The sequence below is a fragment of the Carassius gibelio genome, chromosome A5 (genome assembly GCF_023724105.1).
Source record: "Carassius gibelio isolate Cgi1373 ecotype wild population from Czech Republic chromosome A5, carGib1.2-hapl.c, whole genome shotgun sequence".
Lineage (NCBI taxonomy): Eukaryota > Metazoa > Chordata > Actinopteri > Cypriniformes > Cyprinidae > Carassius > Carassius gibelio.
The window spans coordinates 5,770,116-5,796,693 of NC_068375.1; the positions used below are offsets into that span (position 1 = coordinate 5,770,116).

General features: G+C 37.4%; 1 protein-coding gene across 2 annotated transcripts in view; it reads left to right on the forward strand.

Annotated features, from left to right (window-relative positions):
* The window catches only part of LOC127989645 (astrotactin-2-like), a 463,909-nt gene that overhangs the window by 236,037 nt on the left and 201,294 nt on the right, over nt 1-26,578 (forward strand). For both annotated transcript variants that reach the window (XM_052591441.1, XM_052591440.1), the window contains 3 exons: nt 3,560-3,644; nt 5,114-5,188; nt 10,240-10,377. In XM_052591441.1, the coding sequence (XP_052447401.1) occupies nt 3,560-3,644; nt 5,114-5,188; nt 10,240-10,377 (298 nt within the window). The remainder of the gene's footprint in view (nt 1-3,559; nt 3,645-5,113; nt 5,189-10,239; nt 10,378-26,578) is intronic.

Below are 26,578 nucleotides of genomic sequence, written 5' to 3' on the forward strand. Positions count from 1 at the left end.
TATCGCTAGGAATTTAGGAGGTTGAGAAGTGCTCTTATCTTGTGTTTGCCAGAAAAAAAAGAAAATCTGTTTGATCGTTGGTGTTCCTCTGTAAAAATTATCACTTAGGGACAGTTTAGAGAGCTCATTCTTTTGGAAGAGTTTAAAAGTTGTGTTCCAAGTTGCTATGTATCTTAATGAACCCAAAGTTACTAAATTGTCTGATGCTGTGCTTATGGCAGATGAATTTGTTCTCTCAAAGTTCTACTCATTTAAAGGAGTTAAGCAGGTCAAAGTTGAGTGTTTCCGTAAAGAATAAAACTTGCAGGTCAGCCTTATTTTTATAGCCTCTGCACCTACAGATTAAACACATTCACGGCTGTAACAGAGCTCCGTAGTGTCGGGTATATCTTTCTCTTCTCTCTCTTGTTGGGCTTTTTTTTTTTTCTCTATCACTAGTTTTCTCTGTGTCCTAGGACCCAGGAGTCTTAGTGAAATTAAGTGGGACTTATGGAGATGAGTATTAAAATTTGTTGTAAACAACATTATTTTTAAATGGTGTTTTTTTGTGTATTTTTGGTTTTTCTTTTGTCGGTTCTTTAGACAACCTCCTTTTGGAGTGGGAGGTGTGACGACCCTGAATCTTCAGATCCTATTGGAGGGAGTGTGGCAGTTCCTGATTGGTCTTCTGTTAATTCCTAATTAGTACCATTATATGTGTTACCTGTTGACTAAGACAGGCACTCGTGGGATTGTTTCTCTGGAGTAGTTCTGGTTTTCAACATGTACGATTTTGTTGATTATGTTACCCTTTGTCCCCCTTTGCACTTCTTATATCACGTAGTATTTGCATCGATATCCTCTGTTTGATCCCTCTTATGTTGCGGCTTTAAAACGAGCAGGTCGTAACAACGGAGACATGCAGAACATGCAGGATTCATTTCAAATCAACTTTGCGGCTTTATATTTATATATAAGGTACATATTGTGGTCTTATTTAAGTGTAATGACCTTCTTTTGATTGATCAGTTCAAAATTTGACAAATTCGGTGACATTCCGCGTTAAACTGTGAATTCTGTTTTAATGACTGGATAAAGACTACACTGCGTAATTTTCCCACTTACCATGTGTCTGCTTGCCTGATGTGAACACAAAATATCACATTATTACATACCACCACTGGTGAAAGGGCAAATGAGGTGTAAATATATTTGAAAGGTCTGGGCGAGGGTATTGTGATGTTCTCGCGAGACCAGTCAGATCTCGTCATAAAAACAAGAACTGTGACAATGGAGGACCTAATTCAGTATTAATTATTTTACTTAAGCAGAATATCTCTGAATATGATTGCAGCGTAGTAATGCAAATTATGAAATGATTAAGGTATGCTAATGGACAAAGACGCTAATAAAAAGACAAATGGTATACAGTTTAATAAAATTAAATGGATTAGCATGGTGCTTGCCTGTACAGAGTATGTATTTTTAATGAATTCTGTATAAAATTTAGGCTTCTTATATTAAGCCACATGGGCAATTTAGAGCTGTCTGTTCATATTATGGGATAATCTGATTGCATGTACAAAGTATACATTTTTAATAATTTCTATAATATTAGATTTTTTTATCACCATCTTTATTAAGCCATGTTAAGCGTTTTCTTTATATTGGCTTTTGTGCAGTGTAGCACTGTTCATATTCCGCGGTCATCTGTAGTATATTTTATTAATAAACTGTGTACTGAATTCAGCCTTTTTATACTAGTGCCTTTCTAGTTTAATTTCTTTAACATTTCATATATTTTAGATATTAGTAACAGAGTATAGATATAGACCGTGGTCATTATTCAGAATTTTTTTGACTGCTGAATAAGGATTTCCAGAGAGCTGTTTAATAAAATGCAATAGATTACTTCTATTGGTTGTCACTATATGTTCATTATGGTTGGCTGCCACTGGCCTTTCCATCCTCTACTTTACTTTCTCTATTTGTTCCAGTGCAATATGTGTCTAAATGTGCTTGTTTTCAGAAGAATAAGCCATGAAATGGGAGCTTAAATGGGATGAATATCATTAGCATAGTAGGTGTACAGATGGGTGCATATTATTTCTAATATTTGCCGCTACGGCTCATAAAATATGAATATCTGCCTGTGCGGTTTGTAAAATGACTTCTCACATTGTTTCTTTTCCCCTCCAGCCAGAGCTGGTTTTGAAATGATCTTTCATATTCAAGTGACATACTTCTATATTTTATCTGATTTCTCTTGCTTTTCAGGCTTGGCCTTTATTGTAATTTGAAGAGAATGATAGAGTATGCTTTAAATTTCCCAAGCCAATTTTTAGTTTGGTTTGTATTATGAATCATAAGCTTAAAAACTTTAGGCAACTCCAGAAAGTATCTTGATTTTGCATATGCACGAACAAAGCAGAATAAGAGGCAATGGAAATTATACTGTGTGACTTGTTTCATTGATGACAGAAATAGACAGGACCATAGACTAATATTAAATCTGAATATATTAAACTATATCTAATGCATGCTGATTATTACTGTTATTTATGTTCTTCTTTGTTATTGACGTTTATAGAACTCAATAGTTTTACAGTCTTTCAAAAAGTGAAATCTCTCCTGAAAAAAAAATCAATCAATAAACAAAAAAAAATAAGTGACAATTCCTTCATCATTTATTCACTCTCATATAGAAGCTTGTTTGAAGTAAGGGACATAAATAAATAAATGGTTAAAAAGAAATAGCAAGGTATAAATTAAAAGTTTTGAGATATAAACTCAATGTTGAGAGAAAACAAAGTCATTTTATCATGAATACATGACAATATTTTCCCTTATATTTAAATTAATTTATATTTTAATATGTTTAAAGTATTTGCGTTATCATACAACATAGTTAATGCTTTAGTGACTTTCACGCCACACATACAATACAACAATATCTTGATTGGAGTCAAGCCTTTGATTAAAAACATGCCATTGACATATTTTCTTGAGATTCACCAACCCGATCTCACAGCAATTCGTACATTTTTCACAAGGTGGCTTATTCGTACGAATTCGTACGACCACACTCGTACAAATTCATATGATTGTTGCCAAATTGTACGTATTTTACGAGTTGCACAATTCATATGAATTTGTACGAATGACCCACACCTAACCCCGCCCCTAAACCTAACCGTCACTGGGGTCGTATAAAATCGTACGAGTGAGGTCGTACAAATTCGTACGAATAAGCCACCGCGTAAAATACGTACGATTTGGTCGTGAGATAGCGTTGGATTCACCCCACAATCCCTCTTTCCTAGAGGAGCTGGATCATTCTCGTATCCTAGCATCAGTAGCTCTGTGATGTCTTTCAAGATCGGAGCCGTCTGATAGTGAAGGTGTCAGAGGCAGAAGCAGCTCTCGCTCTACACACTTGACTTGACTGTATATAGGACAGACTTCAGTTTGAAAGCCTTTTGTCTGTGTGTGCAACAGCACTGGGTGTCACGTGGACATGCGGTTGATTTTCCAGAGGGATAAATGAACATAATCTGTCACTGTGTTGTGCTCTCTGCAGGGGAATGCAGCTGTCTGGAAGGTTATGCCCCTGACCCCGAGCATAAACATCTCTGCGTCCGCACAGATTGGGGCCGCAATGAAGGGTGAGTGCTGCAAACCACTTTGTCAACGCCTCACAAATAGGCCGGACTAAAAGCCAGGGCAAGAGAAAGACTGTAACGCAGAGAGAGATGCGATTCATCACCTCACCTCATGCCAAGTGTAGTAACTCCTCTTCCTGTCTCCTAATGAACTCACCCGAGCAAACCGCTGTCTAATAAAACAGCAGCAGAACTTTCAGCCCAGACATCAACTCCAGACTGAGACTTAAAAAACATGGGACAGTGCTGCATATATGATTTAGAAACTGTAGTCCATTTCTGATTCCAAAGTGCATGACAAAAATTGCTGCTAATGGCGTAATCTGTTACATTAGACATTTGAGGTAATATAATTGCACTACTTTAGATTACTTTTTGATGTATTTTATTACATTGATTTGAACAGGATAATCTTCTACCATATGGATATAAAAATACAAGATAAGAAAATATGTTCTGTTTATTGTCATTACATGATGTCAAGGTTTCCCAAACGGGCTTTTATGAAGAAACTGCAGGGGGTTTGTGAGTACAGTCCGAGTGCCGTCACGTCCGGATTCGATTAGTAGTGTAAAACAATTTCCGCCTGCATTATGTCAATGGGCTGCAGCCGATAAGAGAATTAAACTAGATTGGTTGAACTTGACGATAAACATCAGTGTTTCAGATGGTCTGTTTAGTCTTAGACGATGCCGTACCAAATGTGTAATCTTCCAATTGAACATGAAACATTATGTATTAAGCGAAGTGATTGTCAGCGTTGCCGGTGTCGCCACAGTCATGAGATAAATGAGAATCTGCCCGCGGCTGCTTTTATTTATAATCTTATTGTTTTTATTATTGTGCCATTTTTTATTATGATTAATCTCCAATGCTATCGACAATATAATGCTATCCATTCACTGCGCTCAAACAAGAATGATATGACACATTTAAGCGCGTTAAGCTGGGCTGAATAATATTAATACATTTGAACAAGCCCAATTTGATCTAATATGTAATAATTGTATTGGGGAGTTAAGTGACTGAAAGCAATGCTAATCATCATCACATCGATTTTATTTCAATTCCCTCAGTGGCTTATGTAACCATGTATTACTACATGTCTTCGGAAGTCTTTCAAACACTGCAGCATCCTAGCATCATAATGGACGTTTTTGCCACTTCAGATAAGCGCCTCGGACAAGTTCGTCAGATTATGTGAAACCCCAGTTCAAGGTTTTGCAGTTCTGATCTGGAGGGCCACCGTCACCTGAAGTTCTGAGTAACCCTGATGACCCTGATTAGCTGGTTCAGGTGTATTCATTTATGGTTGGAGCTAAACTCAGCAGGACATTGGTCCTCCAGGAGCAGGACTGGACATCCTGATTTAGTTAATTCCTGTTACTATTATTGTTTTTAAGGGTGTTATGTTATGGCTAAGACCCTTAGTGTTTATACTCACAAAGCATTTTTGTGTGTTTGTCCCACAGTCCATGGCCTTACTCAAACCTGGAAAGAGGTTACGACCTTGTCACAGGAGAGCAGGCTCCAGAGAAGATTTTCAGGTAAGAACCAGACCTCTCCACCTGCCTGTCTTCCAAAACAAGGTCCCAGTCCAGGCAGGGCCCCCCCGCCTGCTGTCAGTCACCCTCACATTGAACACAGGCCTTCACCGATCGCCTGCGGGGCAGCACTGTGGGTTTCCTGATAGGATTTGCCCTAGGCATGTTCCACCCGAAAGACGAGGGAGTTTCACCGGAGCCCTGGGCTTCTTTCTGTTTTAAAGCAGGGTCTAGGGCCACTGAGAGTGTTTAGTGGCTGCGTATATTTATTTTTCATGTCTTTGAGAAAATGGTGGCGATAGAAAGGGAACAAGGACAGGTCACAAACCGCTGCATGTCACTTTGGATTTCTGGATGTTTCTGTCCTGCAGGCGTGACGGTCTGAAAAGCTTCTGCCCTTAAAATATCTGATGTAACTCGTCACATGGATTGCAGAATGCTTGACTGCAGTCTGAATGATGCATGTTGATATTTCTAACCAAGCACATTGGAAATATGACTTTTCCTACATTTCTGCAAAACTTGAAATACAAGTACATTTCGTGCCACTTTTCAAAATACATGTCCACAAGAGGCGCTATAAGCAAGTACATTTACATAAACAAGTACATTTAGCAAAGTGTCTTCAGTTTTCTCTGAAACACTTTATTATGATGGATAGTGCACTGCAATTCGGAAATAAAATGTCCAGTGAGTAGTGCTGCAAAGTTAATGCATTTTGTGTTTGAAAATAGTGAATCTCCAACACTAAACACTTAACAAAGTAAAAAAAAAAAGAAGCCTTTGTTGAAAAAACAAAAACAAAACATGCTATTTTAGTTTTCGAACAGCCAAGCGCTTCACGTTGCAAGTGCAATGCTGCACCAGGTGCGCTTCCAAGAAAATTCACTCTGTCTTAATATCATACATATGGAGCTGGTTATGTGATGCAAACATCAAACTGTATTCATTTAAAACTAATCCATTATCATAAGTGTTTTGAATACAGCATAACACAGAATCAAAAGTTGTTGGCGTTTTACTGGACACTGCAGTGAAATGTTCGTATGAAAGGTAGGCAGAGTCAAATATTCAGAGTTTTATACACATAAAAGTGAAACATATCAGTATGAGAAAGAACTTGTGTGTTAATGCAAAACGTACCATTATTTACTTTTTTGTGCATGTTTTGATATATACCGTTACTGTGATGTACAATAACTCATAACATGATCTGGGATTTTGTCATGCAGTCCACCCATATAGTTTAAGCCATTTGAACTAAAACTAATAATGCATCTTACACTGGACAGTTAGCTGATGTGATGACAGTATCTCACATTGATTTGCCCTATTAAACTCTGTCTCTCGTAATTAAATATATATTATTTTCCTGATTTTCAGACTACAAGCCTTAAGTTTTATTTATTTTTATCTTTGGTTCTAAACGCGAAGGTGAAAAGAAATGTCATTTATATCATCCATTCAGTCTGTCCTTACTCACCCGAGCTGTCATCAGTCTTAACCACCTGACGACTCAAGCCATTTAGTTGAGCTGGCAGCAGTTGACTGATAGTGGACTGAGGAATCAATCGATGCCCTCTGAAGTGTCGATTGATGGGCCGGAGCAAGGTCTGGGCTAGCGCTGGCTTATTTATGAGTGGAAGTATGCATTGATCCAGAAGTAATTCAGATGTGCTTGTCTATATCCAAGGTCAGCGACCGGCCAGACTCAGTTCCCACAAGTGTGCCGGAGACACATGTAATCATACAAATTTAATTCACAGAATATCAATTCACTGGCTAAATTAATATTATATTACCTTAACTATTTCAGCTCTTCAGTTACATTGACACATATATATGTCATGATCCTGCCCTCGTGTCCTTGATTTTTTCCTAGTCTTGAGGCAGGATCATGACAGACCCTTGTTTTGTGTACAAGCGCATGGCCTTGTCTTTGGGCCATGTGCTTGTGTTGTCTCGTTCCCTTGCCCCGCCCCCCTTGTTATCCTAGTCGTGTCGTGATTGCCCTATCTGTGTCACCTGTCGTGTCTTAATTGTTCCCCCTATTTAGATCTCCTAGTGTGCTCTGTCTTGCGTCGGTTCATTGTGTTACTTATGTGTTTCTCAGATGTGTTCCACACTTGTGACTGTGATTGTATCCTGTATACCGTGAGTGTTTGTTTATAGTTAGTGTTTAGTGTCTTTATCTGGTCAGCCCTGTCTTGTTTGGTTATTTAGTCCTTACCCTAGCCCTTGTTTTCCCCCTCTTGGGTTTTTGTTTTCCCTTTTTGTATTTAATAAACCCTTTGTTTGAGAATCCCTGTCTGCACCTGAGTTCCTCCCTTACCAAGAACCTGACAGAATGAACCGACCACCAAGGAACTCAGCAGACAGGAGGCAATGCTGGATGGCATCAGCCAGCCAGCTAGATTGTTTTGAGGGCTCTCGCCTTGTGGTGTTCCGGGGGACCAGGGGAGGTCGTTCCGGAGCGAGCGGGCGAGAGGAGGAGCCCCAGAGGTCCCCACCTACCCAGCTGCCAACGGTTCCAGAGGGTCGTATCCTGGCCGTGGCCACTCTGGGGGATCAGGCACATCCCTCACCGAGTCCTGAGGTGCCTCCCACACCCGTCGGTCTCCCCGGGAAGCGAGGGAGACGGTTATCGTGGGAGTCTGCCTCGGAATCGTCGGAGTCAGCCCTGCCAGAGACCGAACTCCCCCAACCCGCCTCTGACCCAGCTGTGGTCTCTGCACCGCGCCCAAGGAGGAAGAGGAGGAAGAGGGGGCCTGCCGGTCCTGTGACCCCGTTTCCTCCCGTGCCAGCAGCGGAGAGCGCTGGCGTGCCCGTGCCAGCAGCGGAGAGCACTGGCGTGCCCGTACCAGCAGCGGTGGGCGTGCCCGTGCCATCAGCGGAGAGCGCTGGCGTGCCCGTGCCAGCAGCGGTGAGCGCTGGCGTGCCCGACCCAGCAGCGGTGAGCTTGCCCGAGCCAGCAGCGGAGAGCGCTGGCGTGCCCGAGCCAGCAGCAGTGAGCGTGCCCGAGCCAGCAGCGGTGAGCGCTAGCGTGCCCGAGCCGGGAAAGAAAGCTGTATGCAAGTCGGCAGTCGTGAGAGCGGAGGAGAGAGCCGCGGCCGACTCTGCAGCAAAGACTCTTGTACAGTCGGTTTCATCTCATAAGGAGATGCCAATTGTCCTAGCTGCTAAAGCATTTTCTGATTATTTGTCCCGTCTTGTCCAAATTTTAGAAATCCCCGTCAGTCCTGTCTTGTCCCCTGACCCTGTCCCCAGAAGTCCCAAATGTCCAGCCGTTGTCTCCCCGTGTCCTGTTGATGTGGCCCCGTGTCCTGTGGTCCCCCCGTGTCCAGTAGATGTTGTCCCCCCGTGTCCAGTAGATGTTGTCCCCCCGTGTCCAGTAGATGTTGTCCCCCCGTGTCCAGCTGTCGTCTCCCCGCGTCCTGTAAGTCTTGCCCCGCGTCCCGTAAGTGTTGCCCCGCGTCCCTTGTCTGCTCCTGTCATGTCCCCTGTCAGTTGTCCTGAGACCCCTCCCCGCCCCTCACCACCCAGACCTGCCCGTACCCCCCGTCGTCAGCCTTCGTCCTGTCCTCCTAAGATTCCTACCCCACCCCCCCGCCCTGGTCTGTCCCCCATGAACTTTGTGGTCCCGCCCCCTCCCCTTCCCTGTTTGTTTTTTTTGTTATGTCACCCTAACCCTGCCATTGTGTTTTCATGTTTGCCTTTGTTATTATTAGTCATGTCTTGTTGGTTTGTGTCTGTGTCCCAGTCTTTCATGTCAGTCATGTCCCGTGTTTGATGTTCCCTTGAGGAGCGTCTGGAAGCCGCTCCTTAAGGGAGGGGTTCTGTCATGATCCTGCCCTCGTGTCCTTGATTTTTTCCTAGTCTTGAGGCAGGATCATGACAGACCCTTGTTTTGTGTACAAGCGCATGGCCTTGTCTTTGGGCCATGTGCTTGTGTTGTCTCGTTCCCTTGCCCCGCCCCCCTTGTTATCCTAGTCGTGTCGTGATTGCCCTATCTGTGTCACCTGTCGTGTCTTAATTGTTCCCCCTATTTAGATCTCCTAGTGTGCTCTGTCTTGCGTCGGTTCATTGTGTTACTTATGTGTTTCTCAGATGTGTTCCACACTTGTGACTGTGATTGTATCCTGTATACCGTGAGTGTTTGTTTATAGTTAATGTTTAGTGTCTTTATCTGGTCAGCCCTGTCTTGTTTGGTTATTTAGTCCTTACCCTAGCCCTTGTTTTCCCCCTCGTGGGTTTTTGTTTTCCCTTTTTGTATTTAATAAACCCTTTGTTTGAGAATCCCTGTCTGCACCTGAGTTCCTCCCTTACCAAGAACCTGACAATATATATATATATATATATATATATATATATATAATATTATTATTTTTATTTTTTATTTCTTTTAATCAAGATACATAATGATTCATAAATCATAATGCTTTTCAAAATCTTCAGTAAAAGACAAAACATCATGGTAATCTGCAGTGTCTTCTGGTTTGTTTGATTATGAACTTTATTGGGATGAGTAAAAAAAGAAAAAAAAAAATATGAATCTATTAATCTGCATTACAATTAAAGAGTTGTTATTATTATTGTTTAGTCTCAAATAATATTTTCAGTTTTATTCATTTAGTTTCTATTAGCTAGTTACAACAATAATAATAATAATAATAATAATAATGTTTTGTTTAATTTGCCAAATGAGTCGCTGTGCACTTTTACAGGTTTTGATTTGCCGCCAGGTTCTGAAAGTCTTTCATTGTGAAGAATATGACAAATCCTATTTTCCATTATACAAACCCTTTGCCTTTTTCTTTATTTGCTATATATTTTCATTGTCTTTTTTATTTCATTAAAGACCTTTGGATACATCATTAGCACACAACTACTGTCTAGTGTGATGGTCTTAATTTGTGCATGCTGTGGAGAGCAGATCTTCTCCTCTCGTTCAGGGTGGCTTTGTTGTAATAAGCAGCTGTCTTTATTCAGGCATGTTCCACAGGGTCATTGAAATTCAGCTGACCCGTTACACTCTCGTGTCCCTCCTGCTGCAGGTCATCCTACAGTCTGGGTCAAGGCCTTTGGCTGCCAGTCAGCAAGAGCTTTGTGGTACCTCCGGTGGAGCTGTCAATCAACCCTATAGCCAGCTGTAAGACAGACGTGTTGGTGACAGAGGACCCTGGAGAAGTGCGGTGAGTTAATCACAGCTCAGCTCAACAAGACTGAGAACGGCTATAATAACACACACATGTGCCACTGCAGTAATTGATAAAGCCTGATCTCCATCTTTACATATACTGTGTATATAGTGTGTCTCTCTCTCTATATATATATATATATATATATATTAGGGATGCACCGAAATGAAAATTCTTGGCCGAAACCGAAAACCGAAATAGAGAAAACCAAGGCCGAAAACCGAAACGAAACACCGAAATAAATTATGCCAATTATTAGTACCATTGTATTTATTGCTATGACCGTGTACTAACTTTACTAAAATTAAGACATTGCAATTGCATAAATTAATATTAAAGTTTCAAAGATAATTACAATTAAATAACTTATTTAAAAAAAAAAAAAAACATAAAAATACATAATTACAAATGATGCAAATATTTATTAAGCACATTGCAACAATGCACAGTATAAAATAAAATTCAAATTAAAAATGTATCCCGCTCATGTGTATATTTAATAATAATGTACAGGCCTACTGGCCTGCAGAAAGGTTTTAAAATGAACAGTTCTCTCATAAAAACAAAGTGCATTTAGGTGAAGTGCATTTTAAATTTTTCTATGTAGGACTAGAAAGTGCATTACTTCCCCAGTTGGCAAGACTGTTATAACTTCTGGGGATGGGGACTTCAGACAGATAACCATCTAGCTGTTGAGCAGTTGAGCTTGTCATCTGCCTGACATTTGAGAAATATTTGAGAGAGTGTATTTAAATAGGGCCAGGGCATAAATAAACATTTTTACCAAATTAAAGCAGAAATCTAGCAGAAAACCTAGCATAAATATGGCTACAATCTGATATTATGTATGTATATATGTTTGTGTGTGTGTATAAGAACAAAATAGCCAACGTATTATTATTATTTGAGGCTCTTTCTTGCAGAATTCCACTGAACATATCAGACAACGATGGTGCATGCCACTCATCTGGTGCAGAGACCAGTCTTTTTTTCTGCACTCTGATCTGTCTCCTGCACTTGGCGCTTCTCCGTCTCCACGCGGGTTTTTTGCATCCTGCGCGGCCTGGATCATTTCTCGTGCACGCTGCCTTATTTCCGCATCCAAGTAATGGTCTTTATAACGCGGATCAAGCACATTCGCGATGAAGTGCAGAGGATCCGAAAAGATCTCAGTGAGACGTGTGCTAACAGACTCCATAAGACTGTACTTTTCTTTGTTTTTACATCGTGGTCCATCTTAATTTCTTTGTTAGGAGACGCTTTAGGTATATCATCAGGTATATTAGCATTGCTTCATTATGTATTTTTGACCTAATGTTATTGCACAAATTTTATTTTATAAATCTCGAATCTCACTGTAAGTGGCAGAACTTGTGTAGAGTATGTACCTTATTCACTGAATTCTTCTTCTTCTTTATATATATATATATATATATATATATATATATATATATATATATATATATATATATATATATATATATATATATATTTGTAATGCAAATATTATGAGAACTTTCCATTTTATCATCCTGCAAACTTTATAGAAATGTTACTTATTTCTAGATGTTCTGAAACTGGAAACATTTAAAACCTAGTAGTTGCAAAGATATTTATATTGGGTAGAATGATGGACTACTGAGGCAAAGTGTAACCAATAACTCTGAACAAATGTTCTATTAATATTCCTGGAAGAACGTTTGTTCAAAACTTTGAATTTCGTGTACAATCTGAGACTATTCCATATTGGCTGGATTTTTTTATTTTTTTTTATTTGTGAAATGTCCTAGCAATTTCTGAGTTAAAGTTGTTCCTACACATTGATGACCTTAATAACTGCTTCACAACTGCCTAGCAACGTCCTTGCAGCCAATCAGAAGAACTTAACCTAGCATAGCACTGACTGTAATTCCTCCTACAGCTGTCAACATGTACATCATTTTCATTGGTTAGTTTGTATTTATTTGACATTTAATTATTTTAATTAACTATTTATTTGACTTTGGTTCGGGTTTATTTTTTTCTCAAATAAATAAAGTTTCCTCTAGTAAATCTGTGTGCTACAGTAAGTGAGATGTCCCGTTATGAATAGAGTTCCCTTCATCTGACACTGCTCTTGCCTCTTTCTTTCTGAAAGCCCCAGAGCTGCTGTTGGCTGAAATGTCCTCAGGGAAACAAGCTATTTACAGTATTACTTTTTCACAACCAAGCTGTTTTCATCATTATTGCATTCTCAACATATGGCAAGCTGTTTCCGTGGTGTCAGCGTGTACTCTAATATGAATCAGGTATAGACTAAGAGCAGGGGCTTCATACACCTGTTTATTTGTGTATTTAAGCACAAGTAACAGCCTGGGTATAGTCTGGTGTTATACTGGTACTTTCTGATTCAGTTTACCTAACACGCTGGCACACACACACACATACACACACGCGTCTGGTTTGCTGTCCCTGTGGGAACTCTCCAGAGATATAATGGTTTAAATGAACCACAGTGAGTCGGTGTGTATTAAGGTTTCATTCCCAACTGGCATAAAAAAAAAAAAAAAAAAAAAAAAACCGGCACACACACAGTTTCATCCGTTTTCACTATTTAAGTTTTATAATTTTGATTAATTAAAAACATATACATTCTCTGGCCACTTTATTAGGTACACCTTGCTAGTATCAGGTTGGACCCCCCTTTTGCCTTCAGAACTGCTTTAATTCTTCATGGCATAGATTCAACACGGTGTTGGAAACGTTCCTCAGAGATTTTGCTCCATATTGACATGATAGCATCACACAGTTGCTGCAGATTTGTTGGCTGCACATCCATGATGTGAATCTCCTGTTCCTCCACATCCCAAAGATGCTCTACTGGATTGAGATCTGGTGACTGTGGAGGCCATTTGAGTAAAGAGAACTTGTCATGTTCAAGAATCCAGTCTGAGATGATTTGAGCTTTGTGACATGGTACATTATTCTGCTGGAAGTAGCTATCAGAAGATGGTACACTGTAGTCATAAAGGGATGGACAGTGGTCAGCAGCAATACTCAGGTAGGCCGTGGTGTTTAAACAATGTTATTTAAATAATAGTAATCAGTCAAGCAAATCTGCTGCTGAAAGTGACAGCCAGTGGTTCACCATGCATTTTTGAGGTACAGAATTTTTTTTATTTTTATTTTTTATTTATCCTATATTTATCCTGTAAAAAAAAAAAAAAAAAATCTTCTACCAGGGAGTCCTGGCCAAAATGGCAGCACACAAAGTTTCACACAAAAATATTTCAAGACAAACAAAACAAAAAAAGTCCTGTCCAGCACTCAGAACTAACAAAATATATAAATGTTAAGTAAAACAAGAATATGATACTTTCAAGTAAGACGCACCAAAAGTTTTCTAAAAATATTTAAAGATGGGAGCACGTCTAGCATCAAAATACTCTGCCTTTCATTCAATAATCTAGCCACATAACAAGAAAAGACAGATTTACCAAACTCAGAGTATGATCTAGGCACAGTTAAACGTAATTTAAAAGATGATCTAGTTTTATAATTACCAGAACAATAAGATAAGAGACTACAGATATACAAAGGCTGTTTACCTATTAGAGCTTTGCCAATAAACATCAACATGCATTTCTCTCCTCTGATACAAGGAGGGCCAGCCAACCAAACCAATCAAAGTACACTGATGGGTACGTGAAGGAGCATTGGTCACAAATCCTATTGCATCATGGTATATACACAATACATTTATTTTAGTGATTAGCATGCGTATAAAGCACATCGGCATAGTCCAGCACAGAAAGAAAACAACTTTGAATAAATCTATTTTTGCTTTAAAAGGAATGGAAAAGAAACCCTAATTTGGGTCTGAGCTTTTTTTTAAAGATTTTCAAAATATGAATATTAAAACCCAACCTTTAATCAAGCCATATGCCCAGGTATTTATAGATATTTACTCTTTCTACATTACAATACAATGAAGTGCACTTCTTTTTCACAAGGGAAGGATTTCTGCTTAAAGCACATTTTCTAATATTTGCAGATGTGAATTAATGTTGTACTGAATCATTTTAGACAAAGAACTATCCTAACCATGCAACTTAATTAAAAAAAAAATAATAATAAAATACAATTGCAAGTTGCATAAAAAAAAATTATGAGGGAGCACTGAATGGTCATGATGCTTTGGACTAAGAGTGTTAAAGGACAGGGAATTTATATCCTGACAAGTTACAATTAAATGATTTTTCTTTCTTGATTCAACAGTAAATTTGTAGTTAAAAGCCTGCCAGTGAAAGAATTATGTTCTCGGTTGCAAGTACATTCCAGAAAATGTAAGCATTTCTGGCACACTTGAGTATTATCTTTGCCAAGAAGTAAAGCGGTGTGAATGTTGTTTAATCTTGCACAATAGTTTTACTTTCCATTTGGTGTCCGGAAATAGGATTATGTTCATTTCACATAAAACATCTTCTCTCTTTTATCCTCTCGTACACTTGGATTATTTCTGAGCTCTGATGATGAATAGCATTCATCAGCAGTTCAGTTTCAGCCCAGAATGAGGTGGCCGTGACTCTGGCCTTTGGGAAGCGGGGACAGTGACCTGTGATTGCTTGTATCTGAGTTCCTCCAGAATGGAATTGAAGCTGGCTTTGCTCCAGAAGTATTAGTATGTGTAGCTCCGTGTCTCCTGATACTCCAGAGGTTATCTCCATCCTGAATGTAGTGACGCGTCACAGCACTCGGGAAAGTAAACACTTCTAATCTCCTTTATGCCACTGGCTTGATACAGCTGTCAGCTGCAAGAGAGGTCATATGAGCCTGTGTAAATAAACCCAGCCTTCAAGGTTTAGGAGACACGGTTGTGTCCCCTTCGACCCTAGTTTGAAAAGATGCAAGCTACTTAAAATTGAAAGTAGTTAAGATAAACTTCAAACACATACCGAGCTGTTTGTATACAGGCCATCAACAGAAGAGGATATTTGGTGTTTTGTACTTCCTTGTATTCCTGTGTTTTTCTTCCTGGCCATTTGTTACCATGGACACGAATTATGTTGCACACCTGTTTGTTGTTTCTCCCCTCATAAATGTGTTCATTACCCTCAGTTTGATCAGATCTGTTTTGTGATTTGACTGATTTTATTCATGTTTGATTTTGTTGAGAGCTGCATTTCGATCCCTTCTCTTCCATTTTTTTTTTCTGACCCGCTGTGACAAGATATTATTACATGAATAAAATTAAACATTTCAAATATCTTTAGTTAAAATGAAATGTTAAGATATGGGTTATTTCATATTCTATCATTATTCAGCATAACTGACAGATTTGTGTAAAAATGAAACATACTTATTTTTACCTGTACTTATTAAAATATATCAAAGAATAAGTGATCGTTGCTGAAAAAAAAGGTAAAAACTCTGTGGTTCGATTGATTGTGATTTGTTTTCTAAATATGCCTGACAAATTCGATATTTTTTTTTTTATTTTTTATTTTTGTATTTATATTTACACCTAATATAAAAAGAGGAAACCCTGTTTATTATTACTATTGTTGTTGTTTTTTATTATAAAATAACAGGCAACCTTTTTATTGTTATTATTATTATTATTATTATTATTATTATTATTATTATTATTATTTATTTTTTTTGTATCAGAAAATGGTTTCAATTAAGGTGAAATTAACTGGACAAGATACATTTACACTAAATGCAAAACAAAAACACAGGAGACCATATTTGTTATGACAAAACAGCAACATTGCAATCAATATTTCACTGTTAAAGTCCTAAAATGTCATGCAGGGGCAACAAACTGTGAATTGTTGAAGCAATAACAAGCAGCGCATTATGTTTCACAAGTCTGTTATGTAGTTTTGTCCCATTCAAGCATATCATTTTAAAAGGAGGTAAATCAAGCATGAGGCCTTTTAAACCTGGAGCTAAATAATGAACTCGAGCCGCATTATTTCAAAGATTTTCTACAATTAATCCTTATGAAAAATTATTAAATTTATTATTATTATTATTATTATTATTATTATTATTATTATTATTATTATTATTTCACATTTGCCATGTAATACATAACACTTGTTTCCCTCTTTCTCATGCATAATGTACTGTATTTCACACAGTGTTGTTTTTCCTCTACATTTCTCTGAAACAAACAAGTATCTTAAGTGTTTAAGTGTGGAAAACATAGCCCTAGTTCAATCAAACTCTAACTTTACAGCTTGCATACATTCAAACTTGCTGACTTAAGGTTGTGAATGATTTATTAAGCTTAATTAGTACTTAACATTATAACGGGGACAAAATAATAACTCTGAGGACGGAAACACATATTTTATGAGTGATTAGTGGAGTTTCAGAGGAATACATTATTATATATCAGTGTAATGTATCTGGGAAATAATTAGTTGTGTGCTGTGCAGGAAAGGCCTGTCACATCACAAACAGCACAATGAATAATGAGCTCTTAATTATGCAAATGATATTCAGAGGGAAGACCCGTGAGTGAAGGCTGGCGACTGGAGCGAACTAAAATCAAAGTTCTGATTTCAACTAATAAAAATCAAGCAGTGGCTCACTTTTAAAGACATATACTTACTGGCATAACAGAATAGGCTTCATTTAAGATCACTGATAAACCCACACCATTAGAACACTTACAATAGACCTGTCTATTACTTTAATAGCCTACATTTTGCATTGATCAGCAGACCTTTAACATAAACCCCAACGACAGTGACGACCAAGACTAAGAGTAAGACATGAGCTCTCAGTATCAGCAAATAACTAAAAGTTACAACAACAGTGTAAATAAAAACAGCAAAGTGTTAGAGAATAATCAGTAGTCTGCACAATTTACGCAGATCAGACAGAAAATAATGGCAACATTTAAAGGTTAAAACCAGATATATTACAATCACAGTTAAAGGATATGGAATGAAAGTTGAGATTCTGATTTTCAGCAAAGTGTTTGCCAAATTAAAGTGAATTATGACTGTATTATAGGCTTAAAAAGCAATGGATCTGTCCAGAAAAAGCTTTGTGTGTAATTACCAGCCAAGCATATTAGCTTGTGTGAGAATCTTGGCATTTAAAACCCAGACTTGTGATCGATCGTGTGCAGCTTGTGTGCTGTCCAGAGAGAATAATTTGAAGGAATACATCACAGGATGAAGGGATTTTTTCTTAAAATGCTGGTGTAATTTCATCATTTTAATAAATTCAGTTTCTTTTATTGGTTACTGATTAGATGTTAAGCCAATCATCACTATGGCTTGTATTTAGGGTTCGTGAACAACCCCCTTAACTTAACTAACTTTGGAATGTAACTCATCATGCATCGGTCACACTTTAGTTTAAGGGTCACTATTAACCCGTTAGCCAGCACCCCCTATTATGGGATTCACAGGTGAAAGTGCTCTACCTAACTTAAAATTGTAAGAGTTCCTTACTTATGCTTGTTACACACTTGTTACACACATAATTTTGGTGTCTTTGGAAAGAAGACCCCTTGGGCTTTACTTTTTATCAACCAGATTTGATAATCCTCAAAAATATTAAAAGTTATAGACACTGAACTGCTTACCACACTTAAATATTTTTTATTTGATATGAAAATACATGAAATGATACCTGGAGCAATCTAGAAAAGTAATGGGTTGAAAGCCACATGTCTCATGAGTTTCTATTTCAAATCTGAAGAAGATGTCATGAAAAATTATGAATATTTTTATGAGACTATGTCTACACCCCCCCCCCCCCCCCAAATATATATATATATATATATATATATATATATATATATATATATATATATATATATATATATAAATACCTATTAACTATTTTTGTCATTAAACATACCACTGCATATATATATATATATATATATATATATATATATATATATATATATATATATATATATATATATATATATATGTATATAGTTTTTTTCGGCCCCACTTTATATTAGGTGGCCTTAACTACTATGTACTTACATAAAAAAATAAGTACAATGTACTTATTGTGTTCATATTGTATTGTAAAACACTTTTGCTGCTATTGAGGTGGGATAGGGGTAAGGTTAGGGAGAGGGTTGGAGGTATGGGTAAGTTTAAGGGTGGGTTAAGGTGTAAAGTGTGGGTCAACAGTGTAATTATAAATGTAATTACAGAAATTAAATACAGATGTAATTACATGTAGTTTTTTTATAAATATAAGTACAATGTAAAAACATGTATGTACACAATACGTACATTGTACTAAATAATTAATTAAAATGTAAGTACATAGTAGTTAAGGCCACTTAATATAAAGTGGGTCCATTTTTTCAATTATAAAAGATTACACAGAAACTAAGAAATCATATAAGTGATTTATTTGAGCACAAGAAAAAAAAAGTAATAATTTCAGTAAGAAAAAAAAAACAACAACAACCAAAAAAATAGATTTAACTTTGTATGCCAATTACAGAACATCATGAGATTGCTAGAAATGCAGCATTTACAATGAATTGAGATGAAAATATGTGCTGATGTGCTGATGCCCAGTTATAGAGATGGTAATAATATAAATGCACCATAAAGTCAATAATCCACTTCTCTATTCATATAGATGGCGTTCATCTATAATCGTGAGAGCTGTAAATACACAGTAATAGCGAGCTGATTTGCTAACTAAGACTTTTGCCTGAAATAACTTCTAATTTGCTGCTCATTAATAGTAAGGTAGTTGTTAAGTTTAGGTATGGAGTAGGATTAAGTGATCTAAAATATATATTTGTGCACAATAAGGTATTAATATGGTATTAATATGTGCTTTATAACTACTAATAAACAATCAAAATGCTAGTATTTTACCTAATAGTGAGAATTGTTCTTTAAGGTGTTACCGAAATCTACATTTACTCATCTACCACAAACCTTTATGAGTTTGAGCAATATTCTGTTTTCTTTTTTTTGATGAATGTTGGTAACTAAACAATTTTAGTTGGTAACTAAAAGTTGATTATAGCTATTTTACTCTCTATAGTATGATAGCCATATCTCTTTTTTTATATATTCAGTTGTCATTGGCTACTGTCATTTTTTTTTTTTTTTTTTTGGAAAACAAAATATCATCTTTTGTATTCAGCAGAAGAAAGAAAATCATACTGCACATGTCGTCAACCCTGCTCCTGGGGACCCGCTGTCCTGTGGAGTTCAGCTCCAACCCTAATCGAACACACCTGCACCAGCTAATCAAGGTGTTCAGGGTCAGGTGTGCTGGAGCAGGCTGGATTTAATTCTGCAGGACGCTGGGTCCCCGGGAGCAGGGCTGAACAAGTGAAGGGGGAGTAAATGAAAACAAAACAATCCATTTTGAGTGAACTGTCCCTTCATGCTTTATTATACTTCATACTTTTTTCCCCGACATGATAAAATGGCCATTAAAATCGCAAAGAGCCAAGCCGTATACCATTAATATGCACAGATTTTCGGTTTAAATTGGTTTTGCTGACCTACATCAGAGCTTTGTTGAGATCTTTGCAATACAAAAAAAAGAAAAAAAGAAAGAAGGATTCACTCATTTCACCCCTTTGTGATACACAAAAAGGCTTTAGGATCAATACTCATCTGCAACGGGCCCATGACAAAGCACTGAATTCCTGCATTACCACAAGCCTATCTATTAGAATCTCTATCGTCACTGTGATTCATATGCCAAGAACCTGAACTTCAATCGCTGGAAATCTGCTGCAGGTTTTATGTGACTCATAGATTTTTACTGCACTGTTTATAGAAGCTGATCCCGCCTGATTTAGACGGTGCTTTTGAGGGACTCAAACTGTCTAAGGTCATGTTTTCCCAGACATCTACAAGCAGCCGTGCCATTAGAGTCCGGCACATCTGTGGACTCCACAGGTCAGCTTTAGTCCACCCTGAAGAGCTGCACTATCCGAGACACACCATAAAGTCAATAAAGTCCCCCAGTCAATTCCACTCCAGGCGTCTCCAGCTGTGCTCAAAGCACATTGTACTGTCAATATGAACGTGTCAATAAGCTGAGAGGGCATGCAGCAGCCACAGTGCATTGATGAATAGTGCATTCAATGCAAGCACGCAAACTGAACATTACCACAAGCTAATGTCCTCCAGAGTGCACATCACTCATCCTGTCATACTCCGGTGCCAAACACACAGCCACTTTCAGGATTGTTGACTATTTTAATGAATATCTGTAGGTCATTTCCACAGCGTGGTCTGTTTTAGTTTGTCTTAAGGCAGGCCTTGTGAAAAAGAAGTGTGCTTAATTGTACTGAATGTGCACTTGTAATGTACTCCAAAGGATGTTTTCTCTTCTCTTCTCTTCTCTTCTCTTCTCTTCTCTTCTCTTCTCTTCTCTTCTCTTCTCTTCTCTTCTCTTCTCTTCTCTTCTGGGCAGTCATATTGTTTAATTAGTGCTAAGTGAAATTAATTACATATTCTTTCTGACTGTCTTTGTGGTTGATGAAGCATTGTAAGAAAAATATGTTAAAACATGCATATATCTATATATAATGAGAACAAATCTTTTGTTTATCATCTTAAATCATAATTATGCTGGTCTCAGCAATAACCCCCTAAATTTGCGCCCTGATTTTATGTCTCATGTTGTACGTGTGTGATGAGTCGCACCTTCCGTTGGGGAGAAAGTAAGTGTGATGAACCTGCCTCGTGTCGAGTTGCCTCATTTGTCTTGCATGTTAAGTATCTCAATTAAGAGCGCAGGGCTGTGCTAGAGCTCCCTCACAGACTGCAAACATGTTTATGAATTACAGCCAGAGCCACATTCATCAACTTCAGAGCAAACCCTGGGGAATTATATATGTCGGATAATCGTGGCCAAGCACAATGCTGCCACCCAACAGAGGTGATTCACTTCTCTGCAGGAAAGACAAGAGAGATCGATGATGACAACAATAATAATGTCACTTTGTGCAACTTAATGCTGTTATTTGTATCTAGCTGAATTCGGTATCTGCATTGGCACAAAGACACGATAAGCCAGAATGGTAAAGACTGACTACTTTTCATGTACTTACCAACAATATACTTGCTTGGATTATACTGACTTGTATAATAAATAAAAATAACAGTATATTTCACATGACATTATAGCAGTTGGCAGTCTATGGGACAGTCACAAGCCTCCAGGTATTCATCCAAAATATCTTAAATTGTGTTCTGAAGACATACAGAGCTTTTACGGGTTAGGAACGACATGGAGTTAAGTGATTAATCACAAAATTTTCATTTTGGGGTGGAGTAACCCTTTAAGTATGAATAAAGTATTAAACTAAATTGTAAATTAAATTATAAACTATCCCTTTAAGTTCACTTTAAGTATAAATTAAGTATTAAATTAAATTATAGTATAAAAACTCTGCACTATTAAACAATTAACTATTAATATAAACGTTTCCCCATTTTCTGGAATTCCTCACATTTGAAATAAAGCGAAACACCATTCATAAACAAATGCTTTATGAGTTCAGAAAGCCTGTTACAAGCAAACTGTTTGTCAGAGTGTTCACAGTCAAGCCAATGCGAGCCACTAAATGCTAACTAACCATCTGTGGATCTGAGGCTGACAGAAACTGTGAAAGACTGAAATTAGTTTTTGTAACGCTCATGGCACCACAAGCAGCATGAATCTGGCACTGGAGGTAGTGAGTTTTGATTTCTCCCTCACATTACATCAGCTCGCTGGGACATACTGTCCAGTTAGCGTCACACACTGCACTGAGGTCACTCATTTACATTATTTTTTTATGGACAACAAGCTGATTACACATATATATATTGATTTTGTATCATAGAAAACAGAATTTAATAAAAAATAAAATAAAAATAAATGCAGTTTTTGTCCATAAAAGTAATTAAATGTTGCAATATTTCCTTAACCTTTATGTAGTCATTTCTGAAAGACAAAAAATTTGTTTCAAGAAAATACAATAAAGATGAATGTGAAATGCATTTTCAATTTATTATTGTATAATATCATGCTCTTTGAACAGCTGAGTATTGTTTTATACAGTTTTTACTTGCTTCCAACACTTTTTTTTTTCTTTTTTCTAAACCAAGCCATCTGCAAAGCGGTAGCATGCGCTAACCTGTTATTTTCCCCCTCCACCCACCTGCACATCTCCCTCCGTGTTTGTCCTCCCCGTCTGGGACTCGTTTTCCTGTGTTGTCGCATTTGGCAAACAGGGCTGATGTTCAGCGCTCTGTGTGTGACTCGAGCAGATGCAGGGGGGAGCTGAGAGCTGCCAAAGTTGAGCAGCAAGTTTTCATTCTCTTGGAAAGGTGATTATTTGCACAAATGCACTGCAGCGTTATCATAGTGTAGACAGAGTTTCTGCAGCTCTTCACAGATTTCCACAAATTAAGGCCTTAGAAAGGTCTTAAATCAAAGCAGAAATCTTTAATTGGTAAAGTCATGGCATTAAATGGCTTATTTTCCAATACACATATCTAAACATCCCTTAATGATGGTAAACATGTTAACACTTTATTTTAGTTTAAGGATCAATTCTCTCTAACTAGTTATATATTAGTAGTATGCATACTACTGCCATATTGGCTGTTTATTAGTACCTATAAAGCACACATTAATAACATATTCCGCATTACCATATTTTAGATCCCTTAACTCTACTATATATTAATAAGCAAAAAAATTAGGAGTTTTTTTTAGGCACAAAAAAAAAAAAAAAAAAAAGTCTTAAATTTGCCCCCATACAACTTGCAGAAACCCTGGTAGGGGAAAATTAGAGAATCTGAGCTTGAGAATCTCAGGTTAAGGGTTATCCATTAGAGATGTGTATCTATTCATGTACATAGATTAAGAAGTCAAGCAGTATTGGGCTTTAATTTGCATTGTTAAAGATGGTGGATTTGTTTCAAAACTGCTTCTCTGATGAGGCTTTGAGAGGATGAACTTCTGAGAGAGGGTTTTAAAATGCAGACAGAACACTAAAACCTTTAAGTGTCTCCCTTAAAGCAAGTCCTGTTTATGAGATACTATAGAAAGGCTGTAAAAAGATTTAAAATTGCTGCTGTAATTGTATAATGGTTTCTGTCAAGTCTGTAATAAAAATTTTAACAGACACAAGATAAAACATTACAGAGCATGAAGAAAGAAAGAAAGAAAGAAAGAAAGTAAGAAAGAAAGAAAGATACTTTAGGTAAAAGTTTTTACCATATGCATAAATATAAATAAAATAAAATTCATTTCTGAATGAATGAATGAATACCTTTGGATAAAAGTTTCTGGAAAATCAAATCAAATAATGTGCATTGGATCTATAGTACCTAAAAAAAATAATAATAATAATAAAAAAAATATATATATATATATATATATATATATATATATATATATATATATATATATATATATATATATATATGTATTTTGTATGTATGTAATTTTATGACTAAAGCTGACATGAATATATAAATATTTTCTCCTAAAAGCCACCGTATGAGGGTAAACATTACTAGCATTATTATGTAACATTATTAACATAAGACATTTATGTATTAATTAATTAAGTCATACATTCATTTGCAGTGTAATAATCGGAAGAACCTTTTGTTCCCCCATTTTAAAGAACATTTTAAGGGATAGAAAGGTCCATGGATCCATCGGTGGATCAATGGATGGGAACCATCAATGCCAATAGGGAACCTTTATTTGTTGTTTTCTGTCTATGTGCTGCCCATGTCTTAGCTCAACACGTGTTTCCTTATGCCCATTTTTCAGACCTGCCAACATGTATGCATTTTTCGTACTCTGCAAGCATTTTGACCCATAAGTACGCTTGTACGATTCGCTGCTATCTAGGTACACATTTTGTTGCGTCTCGCATTTCGCCGATTTCAGTTTCCATGCAATCTATGACGCTGATTCTGCCGCTGATCCACAGCGTGTGAATGGAGTGAAAAGCTTTCGGCCAATCAGAGCGCTGCATGTTAACCCACCGCCCACCTGCTCCTCCTATCCACAAGCTTAGTTTGCAGTTAGAATTAGAAAAGTGGTGGAATGGCTTGAAATCTAGAAGGTTTGAGACAGGCCAGGTGCTGATTAACGTAAGATAAAGGTAACAGTTAGGCTATGTTTAGCATAATTGAATTTATGAACATTAAAAGTGACCTTGACATCATAACAAGCAGTCCAGCTGTGACGAGCTCAGTTCAGTTCACGCGTTCATGTAGGCTAACATGTAAGGGTGGCCATGCCAATAACGCAACTAAAAGCTGTCACAAAGAACCGGCAAAAGTAATGATTATGGATATTTAATGAATATAATTATTTATAAACAAGTGTTTTCGGTATCAGTGTCGTGTCGACTGCAAAGATAAAGTTGACAATGCTGTCTCGCGATCTTCGCAGTAGTGAACGTGCCAGAGAAATGCACATTTCATACGGATTAACGTTACATAAGCAGAGAGCAGTCTGTTTTCTTTCGTTTTGAATTGTTCTGTTCAACCCTCTGGAGTCTATTGACACGTATACGCGTTATGAGCCATTTTCTCCTGATAACTCCTAAAATAACTTAAATTACACTTTCAGTTTTGATCGTACAGATAAGAGCAAAATTGAATCTGTAAAGGGTCTACTTTTATTTGTATACAGACATAATAACAAAACACCTTTGTGCACTTATAAAATAAAGATAACAAACAAGGTGCGCTGTCTGCAGTCTTTGTCTGCGCTGATCTTCATTTACAAACACGTCATTAAAATGAAGTGTAACTCCGTGAATACTCAACGAAGAGACATGAGAGATATATCTATAGAAAGCTTGACATGTCTACTTTTAAACCAAACAAGCTGCCGAAAACAAATACTCTGTGATAAAGTAATCCATATGAAAACGCCGTTTTTCACATCTCCCTTCATTATATTCGACCACGCCCTTGCGCTGAACGCTCTTTTCAGATTATAATGTTAAATCAAGTTTTTATTTTTTTATTTTACTGTTTGCTTCGCGATGAGAAGAATAAGATATAATTCACCCCCAAATGATATTTGAGTATTTGAGATTTGGATTTCCTCAGAAAAAAGAATGAAGCACTTTATTCAGCAGAGATCATAAACATGAGTAGCCTAAATCTCTTTTTATTTATTTATATACTTGTACTAGTTTTCACATAAGGTGTAAACATTTTACTAGTTAGACTTTTTCCAAATACTTTTTCCAAACTATAATTCCTGACTAAATGTATAATCAAGTGAAACATTATGAAGTTTCAATAACAATATACACTACTATACCATTCAAAAGCTTGATGTAAATAATATAAATGTAACAAATAAATGTAAATGTAACAAATGTAACAAACAATGCTGTTCTTTCAATTTATTCCCCTGAAAAAAACGGAAAAAGAAAAATTATACGCTCTTTTCAATATTATTAATAATCTATTAATATGAGCACAGACATGTTTAGTTCTCTGGTGACAAGAAAATGATTGCCTCCAAAGGCAGCATTTGTTACAAAGAGACTTTCACTGATGCACTACTAAAAAAATGTTGGGGGGGGGGGGTGTAGTACTCATAAAATTTATTCAAGGTTGGCAGGTATGATTTTTGGTTATGTTCCTGTTCCTGTCCCCATTTAGTTAATGCAGTTCCACATGTGTTTGATTAAATTTTACTCTCTTACATGAGTTCAGCCAGGACAATAACAGTAAGCGGCACCCCTTCTCTGAGCCTAGCCCAAGCAGGGCTCCTGTTCCTGAGTTTAGCCCAGAGTGGGCTTCTGTCTCCACGTCAAGCTTAGAGAGGGCTGTTGTGCCCTCTACTACAGAACACTCTCAGGACCCCGTTCCTCCCAAGATGCCTGTAAACCTCTCCAAGCATTTTTTTTTGGGTAGTAGGGCTTCTATAAGTGAAGTGACATACAGCCAAGTATGGTGACCCATACTCTGAATTCGTGCTCTGCATTTAACCCATACAAAGTGCACAAACACAGGAGTGAACCCCCACACACCGTGAACACACACCCAGAACAGTGGGCAGCCATTTTTACTGCGGCGCCCGGGGAGCAGTTGGGGGTTCAGTGCCTTGCTCAAGGGCACCTAAGTTGTGGTATTGCTGGCTCGAGACTCGAACCCACTACCCTGGGGTTAGGAGTCAAACTCTCTAACCACTAAGC